The sequence below is a fragment of the Charadrius vociferus genome, unplaced genomic scaffold (genome assembly GCF_000708025.1).
Source record: "Charadrius vociferus isolate BGI_N301 unplaced genomic scaffold, ASM70802v2 scaffold505, whole genome shotgun sequence".
In the NCBI taxonomy this organism is placed as follows: domain Eukaryota; kingdom Metazoa; phylum Chordata; class Aves; order Charadriiformes; family Charadriidae; genus Charadrius; species Charadrius vociferus.
In genome coordinates, this window is record NW_009648645.1 from 1,938,363 (window position 1) to 1,964,540 (window position 26,178).

A 26,178-nucleotide genomic window follows, 5' to 3' on the forward strand; every position below is an offset into this window, starting at 1 on the left:
AAGGACAACGTTATTGGGCAGATTAGAGTAAAAACAGACCTTTTTCTTTTAAGATTCTGCAGTTCTCATGAGGAAAACATGTCCTCATAAAAAAATCTTTCACTTTAAAGTAAAAATTAGTAACTAACATATGAAACAATAGCTGAACATTTTCCTATAACCCTCCAACTATAGTAAATTAACTTCCTTTTGGATTTTGTACTTCAGAACTGTCGAAGTGAGATTTGCAGAGAAGAATTAAAATGAGTGACAAGCAGCCAAAAACTTACTGTCAGTTTCCTCTGAAGTTCTCAACCTGTTTAAAAGAAAACAGTTGATATTTTACTCCAAAATTTCTGTCATTAAGCTAACACATACAAAGAGATGTGGTCTACAAGAAGCCAAAACTCGCAGAGGTTTGATCAGCAATCATAAAACAAAGTAACCCTCAGCACAACTTCGTTCATTGCAACAATAAGCAAATAATCTTCAATTACCTAGGAACGGCAACATTTTTCTGCATGTTTCCTTCTCTGCTTTATATAGAGATGTTCTGTGATTCTGCACCCCTGTTCACACCATTTACACTGCAATAACAGCATCAGTTTAAGACCACTTCAATCACACACACAATTGTTCGTTTTTCAATCAATGCCGAGATGTATTCAGAGATACGTACACCATTACCACTGCTTGCATGAAAACAGGTTTTAAACTGATGGACCTTTGGATTAGGAAGGCTGCAGAAAGACTACAGCTTCAGCATTAACGTTAAAGCAGCCTTTGATACAGAAGACAGTGGATATGATTCCCCTCACAGACCAGAGAGATCCCACCGAAGACAACAGACTAAGTGACAGAATCAGGCCACTCAACAGCCTGTAAGTCCTGAGAGTAACTATGCAGTTTGCCTACTGCCTATAAATGACGGGGTGAAAAAAAAAAAAAAAAAAAAAACAACCCCAAAAAAACACCACCACCACCAAAACCCAACCACAGGATGGGTAAAAAATGCAGGTTTTTTTTTTCTTCTTTTATCCTCTTCCTATGGTGACAGCTTTCTAGTGCCTTTTATTTATTACACCCACATTGTTACTAAGTAAGAGAGATATAAAGAAATTGGTGAAAATAAGAAAGAAAAGGAAAAGGTACATAGAGACAGCACTGCACATGGAAAAAAATACCCCCAATATTAAGATAATGCACAATCAAACTGGAAAAAAAAATCAAAAAAGCCACCACAAAATTGAAAACACTTGAAATCAGTCCACTTTCACTAAATTTAATCAAAGCTTAACAGCTACTGAAAACCCATTAAGAAAACCAAGCTAAATATTTTGTAAATGTGCAGACTCAGTACGAAAGAGATTAATCAGAGAAAGAGAGAAGGTTTCAGGAGCTGCTAGCACTTTAATTATTAAAAAAAGAAACATGGAATTTGCACAGCAAAAGCAAATGCAACTTTTCATGCTCACTAGATTGGAATAATGGCTAGTTAAAGACTATGTGACTATGGTGATCTTAGTGATTGAATTAGAAAACTGGATTATTGTTAGAATAAAAAGGGATGTCTATTCCACATAAAATTACACACTTTGTTTAAATGGATCTCCTTTATCTCCATTAATAAGGCTCCATTTAAAGAAACTTAAACAGCCTGATTTGCTTTAACTCTTCAGATAAATTTCTCATCCTAAATATATTGCAGAACTGCAGTGGAAACCTGCAGAAAGTACAGAAGTATCTTTCTGAAAGCATGTGATGAATATCTCAATATGCTAATAATACATACGAGGAGTTCCTCTTCAGATTACTTTTCCTGGTCGTTCCAAATATGCTATTACTCAAATCCTGTAAAGAAGAAAGATACTTTTGCTGTTAAGATCTGCACATCACTGTCATATATACACTAAGCAACTCAAAAAGGTACAATCTTGAAAACACTTATTAATAAGCTTAGTGTTAGCATGAATAATGACACTGACAAGCAGGTGAATCACAGCATTGCCATACCTACACTAAAATGGAACTAATTTGCTCACATTACAGTTTCTTATTTATATCACTTATTTTCCAAGTCTTCTAGTTAAAGAAGTACTCAAATAGTCTTTTAAACTTCCAGCCATACTAGGGAAAATTGGGCCAGACGGGTTTTCCTATGTGCTAGTCAGAAATGGGATTATTCTTCTGAATAGCAGTTAGACAGATTTCAATCCTCCAAAGAAACAGAGCCTGCCAAAAAAGTTCAAAGACAGAAAAGATTAAAGATAAATTAACTAAAATTCAGCTTTGAATATTATCTGCAACTTCACCCACAATTTTTTTATTTCACTCATATTTTCACTTTGTAGCTTGCTTGGCAGATGAAAAATCTTTAACAAAACCAAAACTTTCCTACACACCGCCTTGCTTTGCTCTCTGCTACCCATCAGGACGGATTTCTGAACTACTGGTGTTTAGCAGGTAAATCTGAGAAGTATCACTTCAGGAAAAATACATTTCTTTAAAATATATCATAATCCAAGCAGAACAGTTGTGTGCAGCAACATTGTTACATCTCAGCAATACATATAAACTCTCATAACCCAGACATGACTTAAGGAAAGGCGTAGCAACTCAGTGGGTATTGGAGGCTGCATCTTGAAAGAATAAATAATTTCAACTTGGCATTCTGGAAGTGACTAGTTTCAGCCTAATTCCAATCCTGCTGTAATTAGTGGACTTCTTCCAAGAACTTTAAAAATCCCACCCTTGAGTTTTACCCAAGACATCTTAATAGGAGATTCAGAGCACCAGATTACTTGGTCCCTTCCCACAGGTTTCCTGACTGTACCTTTACTTTGCTTCTCTGACCCTGCATTTCACATTTCAAATATTATTCATTTAAACTCCAAGCTCAGGTTTTACAGAATACAAAAGCAGTAAATTTATTTCTATTTCTCCCTCTCCACTTTTTCATACAAAAACCTGCCATTTTAAAAATTTAGATTCAAGGTCTCTTCCTTGGTATTTGGGCTTCAAATTCTACAGCACTCAGAATAAGAGATCTGAAACTATCTTGTTTATTTTTATTCCTTCACAAAAAAAAAAAAAAGGCAACCCATAGGATTTACAATGAAAAATAAGCTAGGCTTTTAAAGACCACCATTTCAATAATCAAGAATGCTATGAGTAAAACACGCAAGGAAGGGTGCTGTTGAAAAAGGAAAAGGAAAGGTTTATTTCACAGTTCTCCTTCTTAATTTATTGTTTATTAACTTCCTTTCATACCTCTCACATACCCCTACACAATGCAGTGAAAGACACTTTTTCTTCCATTATCTGCACCATTTTAAAACAGATAGAAGTTTCTATAATCCAGATTCCTGCCCCCAGTATTCAGGAAATATAAATTGGTCTAGCTCCATCAAAGTCAATGAGCCTATGTTGATTTACACAGGCAGAGGACCTGTTTACATTATGAAGCTGCAAATTAATTCTGATAAATAAGAAGGTACGATGTTTATAAGCCAGTGGTTAAGAAATCTAAGCTTTGCAATTATTATTAATATTTAACTACCACTTTGAAAGAAATAAGTATCTCTATGTGATAGATTCAGAGCGATGTAGCTAACTTTCCAAAATTTACTTCACTCTGCTAACCCATTCTACCCACAGGTTCAAGACCAAGCTGCATGCTCACTAATTGCCTAATGAACCATCAACACACGCATCATTTCTGACCAACTTCTTCATACTCAGAACCACTCCATGATTCAATAATTTAATATCCTACTTCAATAACTTTAATAGAATGCTAACAGCCGTTAAATTATTCATTTACTTGCACACATGTGCTATGCCAGCAGACAATAAAGTTCCTCATCTCTCAAGAGGTATTTCCTGACAAAAGAACGTACAGTGGCAAGTCCAGGGACATGAGTAGAGCTACCCTGGGCTCATCCCAGCCAAAAAACTACGGACTAGGATTTGCAATCTTAGGTCTTACCTCTCGAGAATGCCTCAGGTAATCACAGAATGGTATGGTATGCCTACCGCTGTCTTGATTTTTCATTTTCTGGTGCACGTAACTGAGATGTTCCAAACCTAGCCAGAAAGAGCAGGTGTCAGCTATTTGCAGAGTGTAAATGAACAGCTCTACTTGCTACAAACTAAACACCTATACAGCGCTATGCAAGAAACATCTATATACCATACTGCCCCAGCAAACACGTAATAGGCTATAAAAACAATAACAGAATTTCATGGGGTTAAAACGGACTGTTCCCATTCTCTCTCAGCAGATTTCGGAGGAGCGCAGCCCTTCTCAGACCACGCTGTGCTGAGTCACAGCATTTCCTGGTGCTTCTCCCAGCAACTCACAGGCTGAAGCCAGTGAGCCACATCACAGCAAAGCCTAAGGAAAAGATGAACTATGCAAAAGACTTCTGAGAATGAAAGAGTTGGAGAATTACTAAAAGAAGAGTAAGAATGCCATTCCCTTTTCATTCCAACAGAGACGATACAGAATTCATTTCTTCCCTTTGGAGGATGTGTTTCTGAGCAATGAGTAATGAATAATACATGCAGAGGATCTGCCAGCAGATACAGTATTGCAGTGCTGCCTGTGAGTGTAAATGCCCTGAGAAATTCACAAGAGAGTTTACTTTTGCAATTAGCCAGGATGCCACTTTCGAAGACACCTCAGGAGAAGAGACAAGGATATTATCCTTGCTTCCCACATATTCCTGAGGATTAGTACTCTACTATCTCCCACGCGAGACAGGCAGCACTCCAGGAAAGGTTTAACTGACCTTCCATCCGACCTATGTCCCTTTTGCCTCTGCAATGATGCAGCAAATAACCAAGTCATGTGCGCCTGCAACCAAATTCTAATTCTGTCAAAATGAGGTCATAGCGGAGGACGACATTTTGAATTTTTGAATTTTTATTTACTGCTTCTTTTTAAAAGCTGTTCTGAATTTCACCATCTGCAAAATAGCACATACTTAGCTGACTGAAATTAGACACAGTGAGCCAGTTCTTGCTGTGTTTCTCTTGCTCATCCCAGATATTGATCTCTGCAGGCTCTGAGCTCACTTGGGTGTTCTGGGGACAATCATCCACTCTAATCACCTGGCAAGATACAGAGGAAACAACACTCGATTTATAGGATGACTAACACCTTTGCAGTTCCTCTGACAGCCTATGATGCGGCCTTTCAGAGCATCACTGAAACGCTAATGACTGAACTCACTCCCAAATGAGAAACAGATTTTCCCATTTTTATTAACAAGTTGCCAGAAGACACATTGCTTTTATCTAGTAAATGCTACTGATGAAATATCTAGCACTACAGCTTTTTAAAAACAAAATTTGAAGTCCCTCAGAATACCTTCAGAGGTATTAGGTCTCAAAGTTCAAGTCTAAGATCTGTTGCTGACCTAAGCACCTTATGTAAACAAATCAGTCTTCAGCTTTTATCTCATTAAACAGAGATAACTCTTTCCAGCTGCCAAAGATCCTAGGAATCTCTTTATAACTTTATAAATAGATTTCTATATATGTACACATACATACAGTTACGAAAGTTGCCCCATACGTGTGACACAACCAGTATGTTGTCTGCAATGTGCTAAATGTTTGATGGATTCAGAGAAAAGACTGTGGGACTCTTGTATGCTGGAGACATTATCAGGCCTGGCTTGCTTGTTTACAGTTGCACACCACCTCGATATGGGTCACCACTCCTTCAGTCTTTCCTAGATCATATGACACCTCCCTGAGTCCTCCTGTCAGCTAAAGTGCAACTACTGATTCCTTTCTGTGTAAAATCAGTTACAGCCCTGGTATACTATCTAGCAAAGTCCATAGACTTCAACACGTTCAAAACTGAAACTCCATACCCCAATTTGTGTGCAGCATTTCAAATGCATACATTTTCAACTAAGCCACATGGTAGAACTGCTCTTAATGAATGAAAACGACAGCTATGGGCTACGTGATTCTCTTGCATCTGCACATACCGGCACCTGAAGGGGTTTTTGATTCTTCTTTCCTCTCCCAGACTTTCTGTCTCTGTTTTGTTGTTTTGCTTTTGTTGCCTCACCGGGGTGTAGCTCACTGGATCGTAAAGACTCTGTGGGAAAGGGTCAAAAAACACCATTAAGCTACAGAGCTTTTGTTTACTAAGAGGAGATCTGATACGACTGAGAGTTGGCAGATCTCCAAAGCAAGCTGAGAAAGACTTGTGACACCAAAGCTAATACTCACGCAGTTCAGTGCAAGAAGGTGCACCATCACAAGATATACAACAACAAATGTTATCCATCATCTCATACTATTAATATTTAGTACTGGAATCTGCTATATTTTAGTTGGTAAGCAAACTTGGTGGTGGACGGGGAGTGTTTTAAACTAGCTAAAAAAATGTATACCTCTTCATTTTCCGTGCATCCATCTGACCTATGACACTGCTAATATATCTCTTAGGGATTGTGTAATTTATTTTTGCTCCTGCAACTCTTGCATTGCATCCCCAGGGCAGGAGACTTCCCTGGAGCGAGCACAGTCCCTCTGTCACCCCGGCTGTGTAGCCACAGCCACAGGGATCCCATGAGATGGGGAGAATCAGGGTGGCTGACGCACAGGTGTGGTGCAGCTTGGATACTAGATACACTTCAGAAATCCCGTACAGGAATCAGACCCAGCACAAAGAAAGTGCAGGAGTAACTCTGTATTCTCTGCTACTATCCTCAACGGCAGCTAATACCTCCTGGGTGCAAATGAAGTATTTTTATAATGTCTTGGGCTCCCCAGTAAAAAATACTGCACAGATGCAGTGTTTCATAATTACCACCTATGGCCTTGCAGGTTTTCCCGCTTTTCTCTTTCTTAGGGGACTGTAAGCTGTTGCTCCTGCAGAAACTCCAGTCCCTCCAGGGTGGGCTGATCCAGAAGGAGGTGCTGCGTTTCAGCTTGTTCTGAGAGATGCTGCTGCTGTGATGAGACCTGTCGGAGTTGTAGGAGAAGGACTTCGATTCTCTTATCTGGACACGCCTGGGAGGACTACCTGTGCAATTGCAGTCACTGTTATAGGCAGAATGCATGCACAGGGCCTTCTTTTGTTTCTCCCCTGAGTTGAAAACCCCTTGTTCGTCACCTTCAGAGAATCCCCAGTTCACATAACCACCTTCAGTTTCTTCCCTGTCATTGCAGGAGGGTGCTGCACTCTCTTCAATATCCAGGGATGGCTGGAGGCCAAAAGGATGACCGGCCTCAACAGCATTAGTCTTTCCTGATGGTAAATTAACAACAAAGTCTCTCTGGCTCCATTGATAATCTTCTGGCTCCTTTCCAATCAGGCTGACACTCTGCAAGTTTTGCTGCACCACAATGCTACTTTGCAGTTCATCTCTGAATGCATCCCCCCTGTACTTGGCAGGAGTGCTCAAAAAGGACAAATTTAAGGTGACATCCTCAGTGAAAGACCCTCCTTGATGGTCAGGAGGCACCAGCAAAAATTGTCCATATCTAGGGGTTGACTTAGTCTCAGAGGATACTCCCGAGGTGAGTGTGTCACTTTCTATTTCTGTCTTTCGAGAGCTGTCTTCTACCACCTGGTTACTCTCGGTCCTCAATACACGGTCTTTGCACTCTGATGGCCACTGACTCCTTACCAAGCTGCGTAAGAGGGAGGGTGGCATGCTGTAGTAGTGGTACTTCTTGTCATACAAACACTCCAGGCTGCTCAAGGTCTTGGAATAGAGCGCATTGCTCCAGCTATGGGGCAGCTTCCTACAGGTTCGATGTTTTGTGTCAGCCAGTAAAGCCTCTTCCACCTGCAAAGTGTCTACAGCCGAAAGCACCTTCAGGATGTCCACTGTCAAGGCAGACAGATCTTGCAAATGCCCTAGCTGGCTGTCCAGGGAGAGTAAAGACTCCTTGATATAAAATACCTTCTCATGCACTTCTTTAAGCTGCAGAAACATCTCCTCCACTCTAGGTGGAAAAAGAAAAGGTAATTAAAAAAACAAAACACAGATCTTTACTTTTGTTTGCCCATTAACACATTTCAAAAAGCCACTGTTTCAAAGAGCCCTTTATTTTTTTTTAATGATGACTTCCATTCTCCCAAATATCTGTATTTGACAACATCCATCCAGACTTTCAACATGTCATTCTGATTGCTGTGCTAAGAGCCAGTGACTTTTAAGGAAACAGGCTTTTTGCTTAAGGAGTATCTATTTTTAAAACGGCTTTTTTCCTACTAATGTCCATTCCTTGCCATAGAATTTCTAAACCATCAACAGCAGGACACGGCTTTGGAAATGCTGCTTTGGCTATAGCTGTAAACATAAAATGCTGTAAAGTATACTCCTTGTCAGCAAGTCATCCTGCATTCCTAAATTTCTTGTGCAAGCATGAGAAGGACAAGGCTCACATAAACCTACAGATACTCTTCCATTTCTCAAATACTGGAGACTACTGGGAAAAGTGTCTTCCCAAGAACGTATTTGGCCTCTGGGAACAGAGTCTGTATGTCTGCTGCCATTCAGTTTTCTTCAAGTAAAATTCAGCTGTCCAAAAAGCAAAACCTTTTTTATGGTCTTCAAATCCCCAGTGAACAGTGCAAGAACTTCTTGCCCTGGAATGGTATAATTTTAACCAAATCATTATCTTCACGTTTCCTGAAGATACTCTCATTGGTGCTCTATTACTAAGACAATGATAAACTAGCTGCAGGCAATATGCAAATGTTGCTTCATTCCTTTGTCACTGAGTAACTAAGAGAGGTAGTATTTAACCAACAGCTAAATAAAATAAAATGCCAGTGTTCCCAAATATGTTATTAATCTAAATTAATTTCTTGTACTAATGTTATGCAATGCTGTGAAGTGTGTTTTACCTTTGCACTCAGGAAAAAAAATCCTTTCCAGATCTATATTTATCCACGAAATTAAATCTTCTCACTCTAATCAATTCTGCAGCTTTTGAACAAAGCTACTTGGTTTATTTTTCTTAGGGGGTACATTCATTTTGCTCGTGTTTTGTTTTAGTATGCAGAAAATAGACTATGAACAGCCAAAGATTAAGAGGCTATCTTTCTCTAGGCAAAACAAATTTATTAGGTGAGACAGTATTGGCATTCAGTGAGACTTTTTATAGTGCTCACTTTCTTTAACTCTTTCCATTAAACTTAATGGCAGCTTTGCCATTGATTTCAATAGAAAGCTAAATTAGGCTGTACTGAGAGTTTTGAAAACCCATTGACAGTTGTGTATGGACACTTTGCAAATCAAGACATTATGTGGCAAATAATGCTACAATGGTTACATGGTTATTTCTGTAACCAGCAGTTATACTCAATCACAAGCAATACTCTCGCAGCATTCCGACACTGCTAAGCCTTTAAATAAAAATATGCATTGTATGCCATACTCTGCCATGTCTTTGCGGTGCTGCCTCGTCTGCAAAAGTGAAACTGAGCAACACCTTACTGTACTCCTTTAGCCCCCCTGCACACTGTACACATCCAGGGATGCACTTCTGCCAGCCAGGCCTGCCATGAACTTCAAACACATGCATTACATTTCCATCAAATCAGCAAGCCCCATGCACGTCATTGCTCCTCATGTTCACAGTGGCCATAGCCTGTTCCAAAAGCATTAGCTTATCAAAGTCTTTTCATATGACAAATGTATACAAAGAGCACAAATCTGCAGCAAAACACACCTCTCTGTTGTCAGACGGATCCTTTCGCTGTCACTGGAACTCAGGCTTTCATTCTTCTCATGAAAATATTTTTCCACACACTGTTCCTCGAAGTCATGGAGTTTCTTTAACTCTTCATCACTCAGGTACAGCTCTGAACAAAGGAGGCAGGAGTTGGTATGAAGCATGCTGACAAATGCAATTGTTTATAAGCATCCATGAGAAAAAAACCCAAAACTGTCAGAACAGGTTTCCTCCCCCTCCCTTGACAAGAATGAACCAGACCTAACTCCATGAATTGTACAAAGACTTAACGTGCCAAACACATGTAAGCTTGTTTTTCATCTTTCCTTAGAAAGGGAGCAAAACCACCCTGATAAAAATTTCAGAGCACTCCCTTTTAAAGCCTCAAAAGCACATACCCAAATGGCTGCTAACAAAGATGCATTTTCTCCCAAACTTTTTCCTGTATTTTGTTACACATGCATGGCTCATAAGACCTACATATAGGTACATACAATTAGCCAATCTTATGAAGATTTCACTATAATTTGGTCCAGGCATTCATTTAGGGCTAGTCACCTATAACAATTACAGTCCTTTCAGGTACTCAAAGCTACAAAGCTTTTGTTCACCTAATTGCTTCACACGTATGTATAAAACATTAAGCAAGATTGCTGAGAGAAAAAGAACACATTCAAAAGTTTAAAACTCCACAGCCTGGGCTGCTCATGATGCTATTCTTGAAGCACACCAAGACTTCTGAGAGAACAGATCGATTGTAAGTCAGCATGAAGAAATGCATACGGTGGAAAGCTGCTCCTCTGATCCAAACTCCACATCTTCCAAGCTCCTTTTTTCTTTCCTTTTTTACATACCAGAGTCCTCACTGTACTTGGGGCGGGGGGGGAGATTTCACACCAATTAGGAAATGCTGTGAAGAGGACCCTAGGCAGAGGGAGTAGAGTTTCAAAAAGCCACGCTATGCCAAGTCTCTGATTGTATCTAATTGGAATATTTTAGGCAAATGAAAGCAGAAACGCTAGCAGGAATTTTGACATGTATAGTGAACAGGGAGAATATCGTATATTCCATCTGAAGGGCCCGCCCCCCTCACCCCCCTAATCTGAAAGAGACTTGATCACCTCCTAGGCTTCTTTTCACCCTAATCTATCTGTGTTCTTGCCTCCGAGGTTTTACTCTGTATCTTGGTATTTGCATTGATTTTCCACAGGGTGGCACTGGATCCTCATTGCTAAAACCGGTTAATTATAACCACACCAAAATTTAAGTAGAAGAAACTTATCAAGCAATGCATAGGCACACAGAAAAGAGACACAACGGCAGATAAACAAGAAATAAGACTGCTTCTGAGAGAAGTGTAGGCAAAGCATGAGCCCTCTTCTATCCAAGGACTTTTAGATGTGCTAAGCAGTGTTTCAGTTTTCCTTGTGCCTAATGCACCGTACAAGACACCTCCTACGCTACATCAGTGACTTACACAATGCATGCATATAACATAAGCAGTGGTACTTCAAAGGCAGGCTGATGTATCCAGTCATGATGGAGGAGCTGAGCTTGGGAGGAGCAGTAAAGCAGCTCAGCATTGATTAGTTAAGCCCATTTTTGAACTCTGTAACCACCTGTGAGCGTGCCAGATATCTTCAAGGATTCACGTTCAGTGGAGAAAATCCTAAGTGAAGCATAACCCAGGCAGGGTCTGCTCTCCTCTGTTATTAGGTATCAAGAATGTACATTGCATCAAGAAGGATGAGGCTGTATAAAACTGTGCGCCAATGTTCCCCAACACTTTTTTAGGTAAGGTTACTGCCAGCAGACTCTCCTCCTCCCCATTCCCCTGCCTCACCCCACCAACCACCAAGCCCCACTACTGAGTATTCATTCCCATCCCAACATCTTGTGTTCCCCACCCAGCAATAGCTGGGGCTGCTCCTGGCAGAGCTGCAGGAGCTGACAACAGTGGGGCAGGGAACTGGCATCACCTTAAAGACGCATTAGGAAGGACTCTGGGATGGAGAAATCCAGGCTGGGAAGGGTGAAGGAGGCTGGGTTAAGGTGCAGTGATGAGCCAGTGCACAAAGCGAAGATGCAGTGAGGAGGTGGGAGGCCCCTACGCTCTCTGTCTGCGTCTGCCATCAATGGATCTCCTCTGTCCTTGGGCTCTGTGGCTACTTTCTCTGGGCGATTAAAAAGGAGTCATTGGTCTTTTCAGGACAAATGTACAGAAATTTATACCTCCGCTATTGTTCACTTTTTTCAAAATAAGGCTATTCTGTCCTAGAGAAAAAGCTGCTGTCACTTTATTTCAGCTCAGAGTTGTGATGTATCTTGACTGATGATGCACAGTGTGTAGCAGAGCAAAAGCCAATTACAAAGCAAAGCATTCCCCTAGTCACTTTTTCCTACAAGAGTTCTCAGACAGGCAGGTTAAATTCAGTTTTGCAAATAAAAACAGCCTCCTACCCAGAGAATCTCTCTTCTTTTTTTTTCTTGAGGAATTGAGCTACAAAGTGAGGCTGGCAAAACATTCCTCATCAGCTATTTCTTTTGGTCCCCAACTTAGCTCTGCTTACTTAGCCCAACATCGCCTTCCTCTTGATCTAGCTCATTTGGGGGCCGATGGTGGAAGATGCGGTTTATCAGAAGTCCAATGTGACTCAGAAGGATGAAAGGTGGAGGCAGCCATGGCTTCTCATGGTAGGTCATAATGTAGCGATACCGGTTGTACTTCCAGAGCTTGTTCGATATGGATTTCAAATCATAATAAACATTACTGTGAAAAGAGACAGAGGGGAAAGGAGGTTAAAACACTCCTGTGAGGAATACTCCCAAAACAGCACGAGATGCTTGTCTACAGATCTAATTTGACACTGAAGAAAAGTCCCATGCCTCCAGTGAGGTAAATCAGCTTAGCAACTTTCATTTAACAAAGCAGCAGCATGTGCCTGCAGCTACTGCACTGAGAATGAGATCTTCAAAGCTGCCTAACGGATTTGGAGATCCAATTCCCATTCACATTAATGGCAACTGGGCAAAATATATCCCTGAAGTAGCTTTGAAATCTCAGCCAGATTATTTAAACTTTAATACATAGCCTAACTGAGAATTCAACATTGTCTGCCTCTTTGGACTGGATTAAATGTCGGAGTCAGGCTAAGGGAAGAGTTAGAACGGTTCTGCTGCTTTTCAGTGTACTGACTCTAAACAAAATACTGGCTGCAAGATGCAGCTACAGGAGTGATTCTTCTGCAGGGTACTCTGTGGAGCTATGATATTACTAAATGTGACTGTTGTTGCACTGAATAATTTCCTGTACCTACTATCATAGACCCAAGTACAGGAAAACTTTGTGGTTTCTGGCACTGTAATTTCAGTTGCACCGTCATACTACACACTCAGCATATAATCACAAAAATACCATCCTTGCTTCTGGGAGCATAATTGACTATATTGCTCATACCCACTTCTGGTCCCACTTCTGGAACAATTAAATCACTAGGCAGAAGATGTAACATACCATCATTGCTGAAGGTTTAAATCTAAAAATAATTCAAATTACAATTTCACAGCTGTGTATTAAAAACAAAAAAACAAAAAAACAAAACAACTGATGCCTTGCCACAATTTCAGGAAAGGGATTTCTAATTGGAAGTGGGAATACAATGAGTTTTGATCATTCAGTTTCCTTGAATATTAATCACTACTTTTCTTCATCTGAAATTTTTTTAACCTACAGCTGACTTTTTCTTCCCCAGAAATACTAAACTCTAGAAAAAAATAATTAACTACTTGGGTTAGACTGCTCTTCACTAACATTTTACAGAACTTGATCACTACAAGGGCTCCCCTCTTAAAATTTGAAAGGTTAGAATTAATTACTATAGAATTACTACACAGACTCTTCGTACTCTGGCAGCAGACATGAAAAAGCAAATAGTTAAAAACACTACAGTTAGATTTCATTCTAGAACGTATCAAATTGCACCAAACAACAGGAATTTTCAAATTATTTCCTAACAGAAGAGCATGCGCCTACAAAGTCATTACCCTGTTCCCTTGAATACTTTCTCTACTTATCTGCCATTTAAATCTTGAGCAACCGTATGATGAACATTATACAAGCTCTCAGCACAGCAAATACAACTTTTAGGAACAAAGGACAAATTCCTTCAGAGCTAAATTAATGTTGCTTGTTTGCCAACTGGAGTCTTCCACTTTCACAGAGTCAGATTCTGTTTAAACAACAAAACAGCTTAGGTGTCTGCTCACCATGACCTTCCTTCTACACTCTTGCTTCTACCGTTCTTTTATGTATTCTCTCAGCCCTCGTGGAAGATGGGGTAAAATCACCAGCAATACGCCCCTGCTGGGGCATTTTTGGTGAAATGCTTTTGCAGAAGTGTTGGCAGAACATCTATAAGTTGCTTTTGCTTTTGCAACAATATACCATGGTACCTACTTAAAGAAAGCAATAAGCAAGTTGACCATGATGATGTACTGCACAAAGAGGTAGACAGCTTGGAGGAATGGTGTGAGAAAGGAGCCAGGAGGACAGTCTTCATTGGTTTCGCAGACTGAAAGTGAAAGACATACAGACCATGGTTAGCATGGAAATCAGAGCAGAGCACAGCAACGGCATGTGCTTCTTATTTGCCCCAACAAGAAACAGAATAGTCCTCATTACCTTTACGGAGATACATCAATAAATTTCCAACTAAAAAGTCTGCCTCCATGTAAAGGAGATCTGAGATCTCTTCATGATACTACTCCCCATAATTTCCATTGCAGTTCAGAAGTTCTAGACACCACTTCATATATATCAGTTCTCATGCCAGTCACTCCAACTTTTTGTTAAGTGGAAAAATGATGCAGCTGAAATGTACTTGGGAGATGGCAAATACTCGAGTAAACCGAAATCCAAATCTTTGATCCTTTGACCTTAAAGCAAGTGGCAAAGCTCTCACTGACTCCACTGTGGAAAGGATACAGCGCAAAGGCTGCTTTATCAGTACTGCAGTTATTCCTTCAGACCACATTAATTCATGTGCAAAAGATATATAGCTACAAATATCTGTGAGATGAAGCAATGTAGAAATTAAGGCTTACCTCTTAATGTTTTTAAATTGCCAAAATAAATACTTTTCAGTCTTTCTAACTTTTAATCAAATTTTACACCTTTGAGGAAATATTAAAACACATTTATAAGGCAGTAGCCCTAAATTCAGGACATATTCCACAGCATAAAGAGCCATTAGAGAAATCATAGCTTTATTTGGGAAGTGTCAAATTTCTAAAGGTTTAGCATTAATAAGTGATTAAATGGATTAAACTGTGAAACATAACAGTGTGCTTTCATAAAAAGAATTTTGACTTATATAACCAAAACACATAGCCATCATGTGACTGTTTCAGCAATAATCAAAGAATCATAGAATCATAGAATACCAGGTTGGAAGTGACCTCAAGGATCATCTGGTCCAAACTTTCTTGACAAAAGCACGGTCTAGACAAGATGGCCCAGCACCCCGTCCAGTCAAATCTTAAAAATGTCCAAGGATGGGGAATCCAGCACTTCCCCAGGGAAATTATTCCAATGGCTGATAATAACCCATAATAATGGATACAACATTTTAAATTATTTTAATGAATCAGATCTATGCTCAATCACATAACTTCTGTACCTATTTGCATACCTACTTTTCTATTTTAGGGACTGTTTTACTTGTACCGACCACTTGGCAGCATGAGAGTGCCTTCCATCTGTAACGCTGAAATACCTACTGGAGTGCCCGGTTCTCTCTTATTGAGCCAAGGCCAAAGCCATAATCAAGATATAACATTTTTCCTATTTACTTTGATTGGTTCTATTTTTCCTATTTTCAGCCAGTTAATCTGTTTAAGAATGATGCCAGGTAACTTAGTTCAGTGAAAAACAATTTTTCTTTTTTATGTTTCCTTTTTGTTTTCCCTTTATGCTTTCTTCCTTTAAGGCAACTTTGTAGACTTTTTTCCAAGAGATCAGCAGCTTTGGATTCACCTAACAGGAAATTAATTTCACTGCCAGATCCCGTGACCATGAGCTAGCTGAGTGTTACTTCCTATGTGCTTTGCTCTGAGCTTTGCCATATACTTCATCTGAAAAGCTAAATTTGAAGATTTCAAAGCTTAAGCTTTTAAACACAGAAGCTAATATTCTCACCTTTATTCATGCAGTATTACTCATTAAGGACATACATATAGTGGAATCAAAATTGTTTGAGAAAGAATAGACTCAATATGTGGTCAAAAATCTAGTAGCCCAAAGTGGGCATGTTTCTGCACATATTAAATTTAAGTTGTACTGTGAAAATTACGTACCATCTATTTCTCCAGCATAGACCTCACCAAACATCATCCAGTAGGGCTGAAATACAATATCTCGTGCCAGAGTCCAAGAAGGAGGCTCCTCTGGTGAAAGGATTGCCTTTCGTGACACTCCAAAACTCAATAGGACTATGGCCATCATAACCACAATATAGAACATGTTTGCTGTCTGGAAGACATGTTTGTATGTGTCAATTATATGCAAAGGAGACATTCACTGCTTTTACAAATCAGAATATAAAAACAGGGTTAATAATCTGATAAGCTGGAGGAAATATTTTTTTTTTTCTATGACCCGAACTACCCAAGTATTTTATACAGGTTAAAGTCATCCTGGACCAAAAAGGACACAAGTCCTACCTGCTTCTCAAGCAAGAGAAAAAAAAAAAGCACCATCATAAGGTCTCTGCATTTTTCAAATCTTGCTTAAGATCCTGGTGCTTTTCCTCAGTGATATTTCTTCCAAACTGAGAGCAAGGAATAGCAGTGAAAATTATTTTGCCTTCTAACACTGCATCAGAATTACTATGCAAGACAGAATATAAAAGTATTAATAAGATAGTTCCCAATAACTGAGGGAAATTACAGAGGGAATCTGCAGATGTCCCTCAAGACTAGGCAGCAGTTCAGCAGCAGTTCTTATACCAAAAGAGAAAAAAAAATTAACTTTGATCTCAGAGAAATTTTGCCTGCTAAAAATGGGATATAGTTATTTGAATCAAAATGTAAAATAATAATGAGACAGTTTCCAAGAGCTAGGGGAATTATCTACAGTACTGAGCCCATCTGCAAGAGACAGTGATTCTTTCTCTCATTATCAAGTTGGATCAGAAACTCAACTCAAATGCATGCTTTCTCTAAGGAATGAAGCAAAAATGGCTTTTGTGAATAAATTCAAATAATGAATAAACTAGAGAGTACTGAAATCTGATTATAGGCAATTAACAAACAGAAAAAGACTTGGTATTTTCAGGTAATACACTCACTATGGATTATTAGCTGACCTGTCCTTTGTCCATCATTCTTTTCTGTCACTGCTGACCTTTACATGTTCCTCAACAGATGCCTTAACTATAAAAAAAATATTGCTCCAAAGCATAATACTTACCATTTTCCCAATCATTGTCAGGTATGGGCCAGCATGCTGATTCACAGCAAAAAGATCAAGGAGCCGAGTGTACCAAAATATTATATCCAAGCAGTAAAGAAGCCTCCCTGCAGTTTGAACAGGAGGCTCAGACCAGCGCAAGCCAAAACCAATCATAAACAGGATGATAGCTATAGAATCGGTAAAATTCCAGTATTCATAAATCCACACTTTCACTTTTTGGCGGAATTTTCCAGGTTCGGAGATAAATACCTAAGTAGAATGTGGGGGAAAAAAAAAAAAAACCACCAACAATGAAACTCCATTAAAATCACAGATACATTCTTTAACCTTTTCTGTCTTAACTGTTTCGTGATATTTGGGAATGTATCTTTTTTTTCTTTTTTTTTTCAGGCTCATGTACTGCATATTGCTATTCACTGTTAATTGAGGTTTGTATTTTATCTATAGCATCATATTGCTCAAGCACACCACACCAAATAGGATAGTTCTTCCTAAGGAAAAACTTAGGAACAGTTAGAACGCTGTCCTGTGCAACCTATTGTAGGTGACCCTGCTCTGGCAGGGGGGTTGGACTAGATGATCTCCAGAGGTCCCTTCCAACCCTGACCATTCTGTGATTCTGTGAAATTCTGAGCCTGAACTCTTCCCTGAAGAGCGCATTTCCTCAGCAAAAAGAGCAGCCAGTATAGAACTATTATGCATATGTATCATTATAAATTAATGAGCATTTTCTAGAGGAATGGTCACGACCTGCAATAGCCCTTTCAAAAGCCCCTAAGTCATGGAAAGTACCAACCTAACCTTGCTGATGGGAAAATAACTAATGCTTTTTATTTCAGACTGAAAATATAAAGAAAGATCCTTGTATTCCACCAAGGACACACTAAAAAAAAAAGGAGTGTTGGCAACTAGCAAGGTAAAGAATGAAATGTTAGCTCCTTGAACTGTGAGGTGCCCCAAAGGGATTTTAAGCTTCACTGAGCAAATGTGTGAAGTGGAATCTTTGGGAGGCCATAAATAAAACCTTTACACATTGCGCAAGTGACGCCAATTATGCAGTGCTATGTAAGATCACACTGATAAGTACCAAGCAAAGCAGAGATTTTGAAATGTGGCCCTGATCCTGCAAGAATTTGAGCATATGAACACATTAATGTAAAGAAGTGATCCTACTCAATTCAGCTGGAGTAACCCACATGAGGACCACTTGCAGGATCAGGGCCTAAGGCTTTAACAACTAGTTGATACAATCTTTTTGCAGTTATATGCAACAAAACCCTCAGCAGTTAATTAGCTGCATGTGTAAGACACAGTGTCCTACAAAGTCTTTGCCAGCAAACCAGAACAAGTACATGGACAAAGAAAATCAAGTAGAAGACATGAATCTCAAAGTCTCCAATGAATGTTAGTGCTAGAAAGAAGAGCTTGATGCATAGATTATTCTATGCATAACACCTATTAGTTGATAACAACGTCCACACTCAAAGTAAATATCTAAAGACAAATTCCATATTCATTATAAGAAATCTAATGGTCCACTCAAAACAAATAAGAAACAGATGCCTATACTGGGGCTCCAAGTGCCAATTCAGCACAATCACTCTCGAGGGACCCACATATTACCACTGGCTTTACACAGAAGAACAGAGATTTAAGAACAAGCTTTAAGATGCATTTTCAAAGCCCAAGTACTGGTCTTAAAATAAAAGACTTCTTAGAAATAAATGCCTATATAATTATTTCCTCTGTTAAATTCTCTACAAAAATAATGCAAAATTTGGCCTTCTTCAGTTTATGGTATTCTCTGGTTTATCATACATCCTCTATAGACAAGAAGTGTGAATGGAAAAGCTTACCTCCCTCACTTTTTCAATAGCAGTGCTGAAAATATAAATGATAACAAGCCACTCTTGCACACTTGGTCTTGGTTCCATCTTCACCAACACAGTGTAAGTGAAGAGCATGAGAAACGCCATGTATGCCATCTACAAAATACACAATATATAATCCATACGCACAAAAATCCCTGCAAACATATTAACAGGTGATTAGCCTGACCATATGTATTCAAACTACTGGGGCAATGTCAGATTTTTGAGCCCAGAATCTTTCCTCCCGTTCTCCAAAGTTTTGTTATAGGAATATCCTTAAGCATCATTCAGTAAATTGGTGCTTTAGTGCTGAAAAAATGGGAGCAGAAGACAAACTACTGCAGTGCATGTTCACCTAGGTCCCAAATCCATATATGAGACAGACTATTACATCTGTACACTGTTACTTGAACGTAAAGGCAGTGCTATGCTTCTGTCCTAACATTCTGTAGGAGCAAGTAACCATTCTCAAAGCTATGTGAATCACTGCTGGTTAATCAGTGCCTCCCAAAACACAGGAAAAACAATACCAGGTGGAAAGCACATATTTTAAAGGTACCAGAACAAACTAGAAACATATCTGAGATAACAGATTAATAACCTATAAAGCAGTTAACCACACCCTGTGAAAGGAGTAACCACTATGTATGTGGTGGTCTGACCCAACAGGCAGCCTGATGTTAAACTTCCTAAGCTCTACTGAGACCAGATTAGTTACTAAAAATTATTTAATAAATGCATAATTTTCTATAGCAAATGATCTCCTATCGATTTCACTCCTTCAGAAACAATTACTAATGAAAGGGACATGAATATCTGTGAGGTATTTAGGGCTAGCTTCAAATCTGTCTCTACTCGTGCAATTAAACGCTGTAGAAAGCTGCGCCCAGGTTTGCCTTTAGTTCCTTATAATTGTTTTTTGTTCTTTTTTGTTTGTTTGTTTAATTGTCGCTGCATGATTTTAGCTAAAAAACTTTTCACTTAATTGTGACAGAAGTATTCAAATGTCTTCCCATCCAACCCCACCACTAAGTGGCTGCAAATCTATGCTGGGCAAAGCAAAAGCAGCATCAAGGGGGCCTACAGGAGAGCTGGGGAAGGACTTTTTACTAGGGCATGTAGTGATAGGACGAGGGGGAATGGCTTTAAACTGTAAGAGGGCAGGTTTAGATTAAACATTAGGAAGAAGTTTTTTACTTTGAGGGTTGTAAGGCACTGGAACAGGTTGCCCAGAGAGGTTGTTGAGGCCCCATCCCTGGAGGTGTTCAAGGCCAGGCTGGACGTGGCCTCGGGCAACCTGGTCTAGTTGGAGGTATCCCTGCCCATGGCAGGGGGGTTGGAACTCGATGGTCTTTAAGGTCCTTTCCAACCTAAACCATTCTATGATTCTATGATCAAGTGGTATTTGAAGGATCAAAGGAGGGTTTTGGCAATCCAGGTTCTAGCGTGATGACCAACCGTGTGAAACCAGAACTTGACAATTGGTGCGTTGTAGAACTCATAGATTTTTCTAGTCCCAGGCAGGTTTCCTTGTCCACCGTCTACTTGGCTTTCATCAGACTTCTGAGCAACCTTCTCCACATCATAATCCTTCTTTAAAAGGAAACAGCATTTAAAAACTAAGAAACCATGGTCTGTGACAGCAAAAGTTGTGTCATGTTAGAGGGAAGACAGGTACAGATGGTGTTCTGAATACACAAACCATTACTGTAGCTCAGTTTTGTTTAGTTACAGCCATCTTATTTGCAATAATTAAGATGCATACTTTTCCACTATAAATATTAACTTAGAGTTTGCTCTTACAACTACAGGTAGTGGACTGAGTGCCAGCAGACCTGAATCCACTCCTGTTTCTGACACACATTTCTTTAAGTCTTTAAACAAACTCATATAATCACATTGTGTTTCACTTTTCCCATCTGTGAAATACAGGTAAATACCAACTCCCAATACAATGTAACTGTGTTAGCTAGAAATCCACCGACAACTGTGGCACGTTCTGAAATAAGGGAAGGAGCATCACATTTCCACTCATGTATACAGTTGCACAGAAAATGTCAAGACACTGAAATTCTAAATACAGAATCTAATTGCTGTTTTTAATGTATTGTATGGCTCATTAGAAGATGAGGATGAAATAAGTACTCTCTTACAAAGATCTGCTTACAAAAACTCCAGGTAACTTCTTTATTATTGCCAATGAAATAAATAAATAAATAAACAAACAAACAGAAACAACCACCAAAACCAAAAAAAGCAAACACACTTGATTCTGTATCCAGAGTTTGACACTTGTCCGAGTACCCTTCTGAAAGTACTGATTGCTGCCGAAGCCTAAGAAGAGCTGCAGACTCACAGCAGTGGGCAACTGAGAAAACCAGAAGATGCCGGAAGGAGTTTTCAGAGATGAAGGAAAGAGGCCTGGAGGAACTATAAATACCTAATAGCTGGGCATGGCTGAGAGAACCAAGCTGCCTTGTTCAGTTTTGTTTCAATGCTGGCCAATTGCCTTGGCTAATATCAATGCTAAAACTTACTGCTACTAGATATCTGCAGTATAGCACTTTTTATGGGACATATTTCTCTCTATTACACATTTCCTTGGGTTATCAGGGGAAAACTGATTTTTTTTTTTTCATCACGTTAGACTCAGGGAAGTGCTAAACCAGAGAATTTGGTACACAGAATCATCCCAATATGTTAACATCACATCCTCCAAGGTGAAGGAGAGAATTTGTCCCATGAAAGAGTGCAATTTCCCGCTGCAGCAGGTCACTGGAATTTATGACTGTGTGTGAAAAATGCTCTATATGGCACATGTACACTGTTGAAATTTTCCAGGCGTTTTACTGTAATATTTCATAACAGAGTATTTAAGAAAAAGCGGTAGTTCAGCATTTTGTTTTAAACAACACGCTATATTTGATAAAATCAGAACTTAAGCTTATTGCTAGCGCAGGAAGGAAACAGCCCTGTCTCAGGCAGACTAGAAAACTGCTTACGCACATTGCTGTGTTGCCTCTACCAGACTGCAGGAGTGGTCCTCCTGCAAATAATTACAATTGGCCTGTCCTCTGTATCGTAGCTGTTACCTAACCCCATAAAAAGCATTTTTGAACTGACTATGGACAGGTGCTGCAGCAGATAACGGCTTTGAGTATTTTTCTGCATCAGAGAGAGAAAACACTGTATACATGAGTATGGCATTGACAAGCTTACCATGCAGCTGCTAGAGCCCCCAATGACAATCCATTCTCTTTTATTTTACACAAATTCAAAGTTAACTGAGAAGGTCCCAAGTAATCTACAATGTTTATCTGCTGTACGGTAAGCAGAGCAGAGCAAAAAAGATTGCCTGACAGCTCTCAGTTGACAATCCTTTTGTCATTGGTAGCATCTCACCAACATTTACCCATTTGGATGGAAATTCTCTGCACCTGCTGTCTACCTCACACTGAAAACTTTGGAAATTTTCAGTTCAAGGAATGCTTTGTGGAGAATGAGAAAAAGAAAGGACAGGCAATTCTGCTTAGTAGAAGTCTGGGGGAATTCAGATCTTAAAAGGCCAAGACTTCACCTGTGCTGGTGACCCTCCACAGACACGCCTAAGAAGGACTTTTTTGCAACCACAAGTCCCTGCAGTACTCAGTTCAGGTGACTAAACCAAAAGCATAGCGCTTCTCTTGTGCTTTAAATGGCACCTCTGCTAGGCTCAAGCAATGCAGAAGTAGAGATGTCCCGGTTTTCAACAAGGAGGGCAGAAGCTAGATCTCTGGAAAGGCTATGATGTAATTCAGGAAACAAAATCTCAAGGAGAGACTGAGAGCAAAGGATGGCCACAGAGAAGGGGAGAGGCTGCGGCTGAGATGCGGGGCAGAGGCTGCTGGCCAGGCAGAGCAGGAGGAAGGAGTGAGGTGGAGAGGACAGGTCCTGGACTGCCTCAATTCTGCTGTTTCCCTGTTTTGGACAGCTCAGCCAGGCAACCTAAATCGAGTTTTATGGATGTGATTTTGTGTACGATATGAAATCATTCTTAGATTATTTGGTATACAATATTACATACGTATTTATCTGCAGCTTGCATAGACTTTGTGCCCTAAAATACCTGCGTAACTAACAGATAATTAAAACCTCATTATACTTCTGTGAGGTTGGGAAGGATTTTCTCATTATGGCCAGTACAGAAGTGACAACCAGGACAGATGGAGTGACTTGTCCAAGGTCACTTCGGTCTGTATCCAAACCAGGGACTGAACCCCTACTTCTTGAGAACTGGCCCCCAACACCTCCAGCTGATCCCCTTCTCCTCACTCCTCAGGATTATACTGTGATAAACAGACAGACCCTGACACATATCACCAACTAACCAGAGACAAGGCATCTTTAGAGCTGGTTGGGCTCTGATCCCCATGATACCATGTGAATTGGTGGAAGTCTTGAGACTGAGGTACGTGAGACATTTCTGCTTTGCTTTTAAACTCCAGCATCAAGATGGTGGGAGGCAGGAGAATACTCATAATGACCTAAAAGGGAGACACAAGATTCAGGAAATTAGTTCAGTGGTGATAGCATAGACCTTAGGCCATAGTCAGTCATGCACGGTGCCAGCACAAACCCAGTGTAATTCCACTGGCTCCCTCCAAGCCACTGGTGCGAGAAATCTCTGTATCACACTCCTACAGCCTGCAAAGAAGTGTGTTGCTCTTGACTATTTTGTGGCTTTGAAGAGTGTCATGGTATCTGGGGATACTTCAGGTACAGCTCCCTATGTCTGGAGGGCATTCCTCCCATCAGCGGCTCTGCCAAAGAACCAGCAATGTGGGGCAGCAAGAGCAGGTGGGGAGGGACTGAAAGGTGTCAAGAGAATGGGAACAGCAAAAAAACACTCACAAAATGCACTCACTTAATGTCACCCCACATCTGCTTTTGCAAAGAAGTAAAACAGAAGCAAGTACAAGTACTGTTTTCCCTCCTTTCTTTTCTCTCCCAGATGTGCACATTCCAATCCATTAAGCACATCTGTCTAAAGCTGCATTAGACATGTTCATAACCACAAAGACATGTATAAAGCATCTAAACAGCATCTAAATCCTCAGAAAAAGCTAGACTGATGTTACCTTAAACCAGGAGTTCTTCCGCATCTTCAGGCGTCCCATCCACATATCAGTCAGCAGCATCTGTGTGCAAGTATGGGATACAAAAGGCCGCAGCCCCACAGACACTGCTAGTTTTAAGCAAGTTGAGTTGCTCCAGTTTTTCAGTTCATAGGTCAGCAGCTTCATGGCCATCTGCTCATTTTGTTTGAATGCTTTCTCCAGCACATCTAAGGCAAGCTGTCCAAACTCCCTAGAGTGAAAAGGAATTAACAGTTAATATAAGAGGAATCAGTCAAAACTCAGAATCACTGTTGCAAAGAGGTTGGTTTGAAAACTCCATTAATTAACAACCAGCTAACTATCTCAGTAAGTATGCATTCTGCTATTTTTTTCATTTGTTTTATCAATATATCTAGCGAAAAATAATTTGGGGAGTAAATTTAACTATTTAGTCCTAATCACAATGTTTAGGGTCATTCCATTTTCTATTTTTTTATTTGTTTTGCTCTTAATCTCACTTAGCAATCAAGATGGACCCTATGAAGTTCTGTGTATTTCCTTCAACAACAGATTAATCACCACTGTGGGCAAGCATTTTAGACAGTTGCAAAAACCTTTTCTTTTACACAAGCTCTTAAACGTCTCTGTAGGGAAGACTTCTCAAGGAAGATACACCTTCCTTTAAATTAAGCTTTGGAGCTGCATGCAAAACAAGACATTACATCATATTGTACTCTGAATCTGAGGCATGATGTCTACAAAACATACAGTATGTCATTAACAAGAAAAACTACCAGAAAACACTAGATGGAACTAAAAACTTGAAGAAAATTCTTAGCCTACTTCATTTTTATTCACTGAGTTATTTCAGCATAGGTCAGAGCAAGATTTAAGCACTGATTTTAGTTTGCTCATTACCACGTTACAGATTTGAAAATTTGAACACATACAAGCCATATGGCTTTTTAACAAGTTGAACTGGAAGGGAAGCTGTAAGGGAAATCTCAGTCTTCCACTTGACCATTTAGCAGACAGTGAGCCATGCCTTACTCATTTAAGTTTTAATTTTCAAATATGCAACTACATAACATGCCAATAGCTTTCCTTTAACTCTTGACCAGACTGCACACCAATACATAGTTCCATTATATCATATGAATAGTGGGCAGCTGAAAGTATTTATTTTGCGCTCTGTAGTCCAGAGTTACAAACTCTTAGTGGATTAGGAAAATACATAACCATTGTAAGCACTGCAGAACTTTATTAACAGAAGTGAAGGGACAACTCGTACTTTGAGTACTTCTTGAGTTCTTCTGAAGTGTCATCCACCATGTTGCTCTGCTTAGCTTCACGTGCCATCGCCCTGTAGAGTTTACAAGCCACAACGGCTTTGACCATGGCTTCCTCTCCATGCTGCCAGAAGAACATCGCCATCTTCTGCCTTTTCATTAATACTGCCCAAACCAGGAGGTCATTATAGGGGTAGATAAAGCCAGATGACTCATAGTTCTCTGCAAAATTTATATCCTCTTTTGATTTCTTCTTAGATTTATGGAAAGCAGTGGATCTTTCCTATAAATTTGTTTTTCAGAAAAAAAGAAAAGCTCAATGAACAGTTGAGGTTCAGATTCATGTAAATAAAACTGCATGCAAATCAGAATTGCAAGTAACAAACTGTTTGATTGTTATATACACTTAAATCTTAAACCACGGCTAGGATCACATGCAGATTACTAAAGCTAGGAAGTTGGTAAAATTAGTAGAGGAAAACCAGGCCTTGCTCTGTACACATGCCATTTATAGCCTCCTCTTCATAGAGTTAGACAGTCTCCAAACTGCGTGATACCAAGATCCTACTTTCACTCTTTTCTTGTACTTGTGTCATGACAGGAAAAATAGCAACCAGTAGGCTGAAACATACACCGTGGACTTAAAGATTATTTTTACCGTCGGCCACACTTGCAATGCAAACTTGCTACACATTCATGTTTGGATATTTCATAGAATCATAGAATTATTTGTGTTGGAAGGGACCTTAAACATC

At 39.7% G+C, this 26,178-nt stretch overlaps 1 protein-coding gene across 1 annotated transcript in view; it reads right to left on the reverse strand.

The window, feature by feature from the left end:
* The window catches only part of TRPM6 (transient receptor potential cation channel, subfamily M, member 6), a gene marked incomplete at its 5' end in the record, with an annotated part of 41,210 nt that extends 15,504 nt beyond the window's left edge, over positions 1 to 25,706 (reverse strand). Inside the window, 17 exons of the mRNA XM_009886411.1 lie at positions 270 to 295; positions 1,772 to 1,830; positions 3,968 to 4,065; positions 4,968 to 5,094; positions 5,985 to 6,032; positions 6,063 to 6,097; positions 6,815 to 7,959; positions 9,694 to 9,826; positions 12,267 to 12,466; positions 14,153 to 14,267; positions 16,051 to 16,225; positions 17,165 to 17,416; positions 19,024 to 19,152; positions 20,497 to 20,631; positions 23,406 to 23,561; positions 24,156 to 24,384; positions 25,426 to 25,706. Coding sequence (XP_009884713.1) covers positions 270 to 295; positions 1,772 to 1,830; positions 3,968 to 4,065; positions 4,968 to 5,094; positions 5,985 to 6,032; positions 6,063 to 6,097; positions 6,815 to 7,959; positions 9,694 to 9,826; positions 12,267 to 12,466; positions 14,153 to 14,267; positions 16,051 to 16,225; positions 17,165 to 17,416; positions 19,024 to 19,152; positions 20,497 to 20,631; positions 23,406 to 23,561; positions 24,156 to 24,384; positions 25,426 to 25,706 — 3,343 coding nt within the window. The remainder of the gene's footprint in view (positions 1 to 269; positions 296 to 1,771; positions 1,831 to 3,967; positions 4,066 to 4,967; positions 5,095 to 5,984; positions 6,033 to 6,062; positions 6,098 to 6,814; positions 7,960 to 9,693; positions 9,827 to 12,266; positions 12,467 to 14,152; positions 14,268 to 16,050; positions 16,226 to 17,164; positions 17,417 to 19,023; positions 19,153 to 20,496; positions 20,632 to 23,405; positions 23,562 to 24,155; positions 24,385 to 25,425) is intronic.
* Positions 25,707 to 26,178: the final 472 nt, after the last annotated feature.